This window comes from Ictalurus punctatus, chromosome 1 (assembly GCF_001660625.3).
Source record: "Ictalurus punctatus breed USDA103 chromosome 1, Coco_2.0, whole genome shotgun sequence".
Classification (NCBI taxonomy): domain Eukaryota; kingdom Metazoa; phylum Chordata; class Actinopteri; order Siluriformes; family Ictaluridae; genus Ictalurus; species Ictalurus punctatus.
The window spans coordinates 1291760-1301236 of NC_030416.2; the positions used below are offsets into that span (position 1 = coordinate 1291760).

General features: G+C 40.1%; 1 protein-coding gene across 1 annotated transcript; it reads left to right on the plus strand.

The window, feature by feature from the left end:
- Positions 1 to 2232: 2232 nt before the first annotated feature.
- nrsn1 (neurensin 1) lies at positions 2233 to 8572 on the plus strand. The gene is made up of 3 exons (XM_017454441.3): positions 2233 to 2378; positions 4972 to 5159; positions 6544 to 8572. The coding sequence occupies exons 2-3, from the start codon at positions 4980 to 4982 to the stop codon at positions 6925 to 6927; spliced, it is 564 nt and encodes a 187-aa protein (XP_017309930.1). The 5' UTR covers positions 2233 to 2378; positions 4972 to 4979; the 3' UTR covers positions 6928 to 8572.
- The last annotated feature ends 905 nt before the right edge of the window (positions 8573 to 9477 follow it).

Sequence of the window (9477 nt, forward strand, 5' to 3'; positions counted from 1 at the left end):
GTGCGCTTATAAATAAATACACCCCTTCTATAAATGTGCTAATACTACATCATCATCTGGGTGACACCGGATAGTGCGCTTATAAATAAATACACCCCTTCTTTAAATGTGCTAATACTACATCATCATCTGGGTGACACCGGATAGTGCGATTATAAATAAATACACCCCTTCTATAAATGTGCTAATACTACATGCTCAAATAGTGCGGTTGTGTGAGCAGGAAATTCATCACAATTTCTACAGGAAGTCTGTTGTGTTGAACTTCTCCACTGATCACTGATGGAGACTCGAGTGCAGAACTGTTTGTGGTAATTACAACTGATTTACTGTCTCCCTGTATGTCTCTTTATTTACCCGTTCAACTGCTCAACTATTTACCTGTCTGTTTATCTGTCTGACTTTTTCTTTACATATGTTTGTTTACCTGTTTGTCTGTCTCCTTGCCTCTTTATTTATCTGTCTGCCTGTTTATTTATTTATTTATTTATTTATTCATGTGTTTATTTATTTATCCGTTTGTCTGTAAATTGATCCGTCTGTCTGCATCTGTCAGTTTATTTGTCCTGTCTGTCTGTCTGTCTGTCTGTCTGTCTGTCTATATCTTTCTTTCATTATGGAGTTAAAAAGCAGTGAAGCTGCAGGAGGCTGAAAGTCTGGCGTCTCGCTCTCACCAAACTCCATCTGGACACACACACACACACACACACACACACACACACACACACACACACTTCCTGTATAATATCCAGTGAACCTACAGAGGTGTATGTGTGTGATCTGTAAATATCACTGAGTACAGCAGATACAGCGATGAGTCAGCTGGATGAGTCACATATGGCCGCGTGTGTGTGTGTGTGTGTGTGTGTGTGTCATTGAAGCAGACACAAGGACACTGTCCTTACGGTAACAGTAACACAAGAGTTGCTCAGACTTTCTAACGCTGCTAATGTCACACACAGCAGTACTTGTGTGAAAGGTTCAGCATAAATCCCACGTTATTATGCAGTACAATACAATGTGTATGCAAAAGTTTTGGCACCCCTCCACAAAATCTCTCTTTTTTAAAATAAAAAAAAAAAACATTGCTGAAAACACACACATATAACCTCTGCATTTTTCTTCCCCCTCCCAAAAAATGTACAAAATAGTCATTGTGGTGTGTGCGAAAATTTGTACACCTTACTACACCGTCCTTAGCAGATCTCCCAGCTTGCAGCTATTTTGTAGCCAGGTAGGACTCTTTCTGTTTTTGTTTCAGGAATTTTCACCCATTCTTTCTCACAGAACGTTTCTAACTCTGAGATGTTCTTGCGTATTTGAGATCTGCACACGTGGCGTTGGATCCAAACGACCGCGAGGGCCGTTATAAAAGCTTCCGCTCGCGTTTATTTTGGATTCTGAGGTATGTTTTGGATCGTCGTCCTGTTGTAAAAGTCAGTCTCTTTTCAGCTTCAGTGACTCGACTGGCTGTGACAGATTTGCGTCCAGGATTTGCTCATATTTAACACACCAAACAAGTCTATCTTTTACAGTAGTTGTACTGATGCGCCTTTGGAGTGCACTCATGTCACCAGATCCGTAGCCACCGTCTGGGATTATGTTAATCCGTGTCTCTGGACTCACGTTACTCACAGATCATGCCGTATTATCCCATTTGCACGTGTCACGTTTGCGTTTCACTGCCACCCTGCCTCATTGTCTCCTCTTGCACTTAATGCTATTTTGCACTTCTGCTTAGATGCTAATTGCATTTCACTGGCTTTGTACTTGTACTCCTCTCATTGACCATAAAGGTTAATCTAATCTAATCTTGGGTTCATCTCTCTTAAAGTGAAAACTTTGGAAATGGGTATTTCTGGAACTGGGCATTCCTGATACATTTCCCCCCCCCCAAAGTGATGATGATTATTATTATTATTTAAAATCTTTTATTTTTAAATTCTATCATTCTCATGTGCATTGCTGTATTATGAATTGGATTCATTTGTTGTTTAATGTTTTAAAAAGCTTTTATGTGAAGCACTCAAAATGAAACGATTTTTTTTTCTTTTCTTATCACTGTTATTTATTTATTTATGTATGTATGTATTTTACTATATAGGCCTGGTTATAAAAATGTTTGGCATTTCGATTTTATGAATATCATTGTTTATATGATTGTAAATGTCCTATGCTCTGTGTTCTATTAACCTTTGTAAATATTTTGCATTACTAAGATTTAGAACCCTTTAGAGCGTTATATAAGCGGCGAGGGTCTTGCGCATGCGCAGTGGAGTCCGCGCGGGTCTGGACGCTCTCCTGCAGGAGATGCTGAGCTCAGAGTGATGGGAGACAGCAGGAGGACAATTATCACTCTCCACCGCCGGATAGCACAGGTACGACTGCGTTTTCTACACGTTTATACACAAATGTTGATTCTAATGTTTTCCCTAGACGCATTGGGGTGATTTCTCAGCGCGTGAAAATGTCGAAAATGGTGTTTATGGTGCAGAAAGTGTCGTAGTGGAAAGGATATTAACATATATATATATATATATATATATATATATATATATATATATATATATATATATATATAATACAACATACACGACAGCTTTTTATTTCCGAATCGTTTCTTCATCGTTGGCTATGATCATATCATGCTATAAAATGAAATGTTATTTAAAACAATACATGTATACAAAATAAAATAATCCAGTTTTGTAAGAAAGTCATCATGTGAACATGTGGGTTTATTATCACTTTGATAAATACGTTGCCACGCTGGTAAGACAGTAATAATGGATATTTATTTCAGTAAATGAATGAATGAATAAATAAATAACAACAAATAGGTCACCTTTTGCTTTCTTATCTTATCTTTAAACTACTGCTAGAAAGCAAAGGAGAAACGGATGTGATGGAAGTGGTGAGCGTGACGTCACTCGCTATGCTATTGAAAGTACGTTTTAAATTAAAAAAAAAAAAATATTTTTTAAAGAAGATTAGTAAAATTAGCTGGTTAAAGATGCGCACAATCTTAGACGTTGTTTTAAAAATAAATTGGAAATATATATATATGTTTTAAATGAAGACGGGTTTTGTTTTGCCTTCGTGTCTTCGTGACCGAGCCAACCTAGAGCAGCTGCTGTTACCAAGACAACGGTAGGACTGCGTGATGACGCAATACGTTCGCTTACATCCAGTCCTGGCGCGCGCCACGTGTCCGAAGCCAAAACACCACAGGGAAAGAAAAAAAAATTGTGACTTGGTGTTTATATATATATATATATATCTTTGTAAAACTTTATTTGATGGAGGTTTATTTATTTATTTATTCTTGTCCACAGAGGCCCAAGAGTAGCACAGAATTAGAAGACAAGAGACAGAAAATCTGCCTTTCATTTCTATAATATTTTTTATTTACAGATTACACATTCCATCCTTCCAGCTAGTAATCACGAACCTAATGGAAATGACGCAAGATTCCATTCTGGTTAAATTTATACAATTAATGTATGACAGTTTACAAGATTTGGCTCGATCGTTGTAACATCCACAACCAGGACTGTAACCAGGGTTTAAAATATCCGTGAGGTCCACATGTGTCGGAAATTTGTCCTGTCACAACGCCTGTCACAGACAGCCTGACAAGAGTTCCGTGTGGATTTCTTAGTTACCTATCATGGTACGCCATCGACACGATAGTTATTTATGAACTTTATCACACTCGTCGTGTGTTATTAACGACTAGCGTCACACAACAACTCCAAATTGAGCTAACGTTAGGTTTATAGCCAAGTACGGACCTTGTCGCGTGACTTGATCAGCTAACGTTAGTGCAGCTAGCAAGCTGATTTAGCGAACAATGTTACAATTTTAAAGAGAAAAAATATTTACACATGTAACTAATTACTAATTCGTCGCTAATGCCTTTATACGCAAAACAATGACAATGCGTCAGGAAGACAGGTAAAAATAGCAGCACACACACTCATTAAATGTGTCGTTTGGTTCCTCGTGGAGGAGAAGTGACTCATGAGGACCTGAAAATAGCGCACCGTGCTGACTCCAAGCCAGAATGGAGCACGCACGCACACACATCATCATCATCGTCGTCTTCATCCAGGCATGATTTAATTACACCACTATGCAGGAAACTCGTTTGGTTCTCTCTGCTCATGTCCTCCACTGAATCTAATTTAGAAATGTTAATACCATGAAGATCTTTCATCACGGTTTACGCTGCTGTAATTAAAATAAATAAATAAATAAAAATCTACCGAAGTAATCTTCTCAACTCATCCAGATTTGCCCTAAATAACAAAACAAGGACGGTTTCCGTGTGGAACGAAAAGGACGGGCTTCATGTCAGGAGAAAAAAAAAATAGCTGTGCATCTTCGAAAAGAAAGGGCTCCTCAAGGTTTCTTGGGTTTCTGAAAGCGTTCTACAAACCTTTTTCTCCTCCAGAGGAACAAACTAAAGAAAGCTTTGTGTTTCTTATCTTCCTAAGTGTAGGAAACTGGTGGACGTTGTAATACGGTAAGAACATCAGCTACACGCGATTTTGACAGATATGTGTGTGCTGTCGTTTTGGCTAGTAGAGCGTGTAGCCTTCTGAAGGAGTTATACGTTGTATCCTCGCTACTATGGAAACCTCTAGAGTTCTTCATACAAGCTGTAAGCGTTTGAGTAAATGCTATGGGTTCTAGATTGAACCTGATTAATCCTCTTCTCTGGGACTCAGAGACGCGCCAAGATAAAATAACGACTATCTATATAGTTTTTTTAAAAAATAGTTACGGACGATAGCCATTTCAGCGTGTCCACATGTTGAGTGTAAGGGTAATGGTAAGAGTACAGGTGTAGACCCTCGTCAGTGGTTCTTTGCATGGTTACTGGTTCTCCTTGGAGACTAGCCGCTCAGATAATTAAAGTCTCAGTGTTGCGGCATTTGCGTTTAGGTTTGTTTGTGTGTGTGTCAGATGTGAAGATGGCGTCATGCCCGGAGTTGTGCGGCTCGGAGCACGGTGACGGAGGGCCACAGCGCTACGGCGTCCGCTCCTACCTCCACCAGTTCTACGAGGACTGCACCTCCTCCATCTGGGAGCGCCACCACGACGAGTTCCAGACGCAGAGATCGCCCAGCCGGTGGAGCTCTGTCCTCTGGAAGGTCAGACATAGAGCATGTTTAAACTGGAGCGTTTCAGCTGTGGGTTTGGGCCTTTAGTCGCTGCTTTGTGCAGTTATGTCTTTGTTTTCCTAATTCTAAGGTCCTAATTCTTTTAATCGATAACGTAATATTTTTATGTGTTTAGGTTTTTAAGATTGCGCCTTCAGTCACCTTCTTAGTCTTTCAGGTTGTTTTAGGTTTTCACTTTTGGACTTTCTGTGATGGCTTCCGTAGTTCTTTACTGTGTAATGCTAGCTCTTTACCAACTGCTTTAGTCCTTTATATTCCAAAATCTCTGGGTTTTAATCGAAGTGGTTTACATTTTTGGAGCTAGCGTAGGCCGTTACTTGATAGCTTTATGTGCTAAAGTTTGAATTTTGAGCCTTTATGAGCTAATGTAGCCTTTTATCTTCTAGTTTTGTGTGTTTTTTAAAATTTTGTGCGCTTAGGTTTTAAAAGACTGTCTTTAGTAACATCTTCAGCTTCTTATTTTTAGATGTTTTGGATATTTCCTTTATTTAAAAAAAATGACTTTACTCAGTTACTGTCTTATTTAAGGCTTCAGGTTCTAACCGAAGGTTTCCAGCGTTAGTAGCTTTAGGTTCTTTAACTTCTCAGGCGTTTAGAAGCTAATTAGCATTTTTATTTTCTGATTTTATCTTGGTAACCTCAACGGGCTTGTATAGGACAGGTTCTATTAAAAAATAGCTTTTACACACCTTTTAGATCACAGTTTTACGGTAGGGTTTTAGTTGTTTAACTTCGGACCTTTAGTGTTTGTAGCTCTTTACAGTCTAACGCTAAGTCTTTACTAACTTCTTTAAAACCTCATCATTTTCATAGTTTGAAAAACATCATAGTTTTCCTCTTCGACTTGTAGTCCTTTCTGTAGCCTTTCAGATTTTCAGTCTTAAGGTTTTATTATAATCCTTTTCATGCTATAATCATTATAATTTTATTAGAAAAATGTTTCATTGAAACGGTAGGCGTTTACCTTAATGAGTTTATTCTTGTAGCTTTAAAGAGACCTTCATGTTTTCATTTTTGTCTTTTAGAATCATCTTTAGATCTTTATTTTTGTGTGTGCGTGTATTTGACGTTGTTGTAATATTTGAGACTTGTTTCCCTGTAGTCCTTTTAATAGCTACAGGTTCTTAAAATGGCATTTATTCATGTAGGTTTTTACGATCGTTGGTTGAAATTTGGCGTTTAGGAGCATCCTTTTTACTCCCGTGGAATCTGTACACCTCTTTGCATACGTTTTTAATATTTAACTAGACGGCGTTTTAGTAGCTATAACTGCCTCGTCTGTGACTGGGAGCTTGGGAGAAAAGCAGGTGGACGTATTTCATTTGAAACACTCTTTTTGGTTTCTCTCTTCTAGGTGTGTGTGGCGGTAGGAGCGGTAATCTTGGTCTCAGGTCTGTCGGTGCTGCTCGTGGGTTATGCCACACCCCCACGTCTGGAGGCGTTCGGAGAGGACGAGCTGCTGTTCGTAGACGGCCGAGCCGTGCGCTTTAACCGGGCCCTGGATGCGTGCAAACTGGGCGGGGCCGTGCTCTTCTGTGTGGGCGGGGCCGGCGTGGCAACCGGTCTCCTCTTGTTGGCCGCCTGCGGGCAAGGTGGAGTCAAAGACGAGCTCCGCCTCCAGCGACGCTTCAAAGAGCGACTAGCGGAGATCCAGGCGTCTGTTCCTAACACCGGAGAGGCCAAGGTTCCCGTCACGCTGTCCAAAGTCCAGAACATCCAGCCTGGCGCTGAACCCTGACCTCCACACGCATAACGTCAACATGTTTGATTATTATATAATACATAAATATGTTTCATTCGTAGAGCAGCACACATCAAGCCTAAGAATGCTTCACCGGTCACAATTTACGACACAAACTGATGCGTACAGTTTTGCTTCCTGGTTCTCCCTAGCGGCTCTTTTTCCTGAGAACGACACGTCGTACTGAATTCCTCGAAATGAAATAAAATGTCAGTTTGAAAATGACCTTAAATAACGGAAAACGACTAAATTAAATACGCACACGTGTTTATATTGCAATATATCGTAAAACCGATGATCGGTTCACGCCTAGATTATTTACTTTTTGAGATATATATCTCGAAGCTAAGCGTTTTTGCTAAATATCATGAGAGGAACAAATTAGCTTAGCATAAGAATCTATTAGCAGCTGCTAATCTTTGCTGGAACACACAGGAGTCACATTTTTTCTGTTAAACGGAAAACCCTGGCCATCTGACAACACCAGTGTAATGAAATATGTATACTCAGAAATGTAGACAAGACATTTCACATAATTAAACCTCGATTGTCATTAAATCTTGTTTTGGAGAAGGAACAAAAAAAAAAGTGGTCAAGTCAAGCGGTAATATATTTGAAGAGCGAAGTCCATGGTCAAGTATCAAAGTAGCATTTAAATCGCGACGTTCATTTCATGAGGCCTTCAAGCTGAAGTGTAGTGTCCTCACACTACTGTACGTTCACACCAGCAAGTGACCACGCCACGTCTTGTACGAGGACGTAGTTCTTCAGGGATGAACTTTTAAGTAGCATTTTTTTTTTTTTTTTTACATCGTCGTCGTCGGAACCATTAACTATCTGACTGTAGAACCGTTTTCCCGAACAAAATAGGAACTCATTGTCACGTCCGATTACAGCCGATTTCTCCAAACATGCTAATCCCAAAGTACCTGCACTATCCTGCAGTATATTTGATCTCTACGTCCGTATAAATAAATAAATAAATAAATAAACAACCAGTAAAAATGGTATGTTCCAGAAAGCGACCTTATTTGTTCTGCGTTAGTTTCTGTCTACGTCACTGCGGGGCACAAACGTGTATTATATTTTCTCCAACAATGCTAATCATTTATGCTAGTCGTGAGATCCAACGAGGTCGATTTTCATCCCGATCGGCTCTTCACCGCGCGAGCGTTTTTCTGAAATTTCCCGCGTGCGAATCCAATTCCTGATCCGTGCCGGATTTTCTCGCCGGCGACGATCACGATGAAGTTTTGCTTGCGGAGCTACGAGGGACGTCCCTAACCCGATCCGTCTGTTCGTTTTAATGGGCGGTGTTATCGTACAGCGACGACAGGATGGCGCTGACCAAACAAAAACGCACCTGGATCCCGTAAGGGTCCGAGCGTAAAGTCTGTCCGTGCGCTTTGATATTGAGTTTTGCGTTTATTCACGTCTAGCGTTTTTTTTTTTTTAAAACTTCTCTAAAACGTTTGTGAATGTCATCTGAAATGTGTTTTTTTTTTTTCTTTTCTTTTTGACTTCACTGTTTAGTGACTTTTATTTCCATGCTTAACATTTAATTATTTATATGTGTTGATTGAAAGACTCAGAAGTATGACCGCCAAATCCAGATACTAATGCTAATCGGGGGGGGGGCGGGGGGTGCGGGTGCTAATTCCGACAATTATTGTTAAATATACTCACGATGTTGCGTTTGTTTTTACATCCTCATGTACAACAATCCCATAGTTTGACATGGAAAGTCAAGTCTGTTGGATGGTTTATGTTCTGAGTGTACCATATTGGTAAAAACAATAAAAGCCAGGTGGACGTTTGCGTCTGTGTTTGCTTATTGTCACGCCTCAGCTCTGCATTTGAATCGTTTCTGCACGATTATATACGGTCTGTTTCGCGTGATTTCTTTCAAAAATGGCCGCGATATAATTGGGGATGTTTTTATAGACGGGTATAGCGTTAAATTCTGAAAATGCTGACTAATTGTTTTAACCGTGCCATTTTTTTTCCAGTCGCGGCGACGTCGGTTGGTAAACGAGACCTTTTAAGCTGTACTCACGTTTAACGCACGTGAATCAAAGAGGGATTTTGGCTGACGACGTCACGTGACGCGTCTCGGCCCACATCGCCTCGGACAATTTTGAAAAGTTTGCTCGAATTTCCGCGATCGCAAAATCCACGGAACCCTGGAGGGACCTTATAACGTGACATCGCGCAATTCGGGGCTTTTAGACATTTCCAATCGATGGCTACGGTTTCAAAAACAACAACAGCAGCAACGAAAGAGAAAAAACGTCAGGAAATCGTAATGGCGTAGCTACTACACAGGGTACATGGCAGCATCATTGAGCTCGCATGGAAAGAACCGACTATTTTACAACCCAAAATGGCTGCCTGTTGCTCTGAATTTGGTGTATCGATGGTGTAGTGCCGTTGTCACTCTCACGCAAGAATACGAATTCGAAATTTTCAAATTCGCAAATAAAGCACACTGCAAATACACGACTAAGTAAGTTTATTCATTCTCTTTATTCAAGATGATTAGCAGGT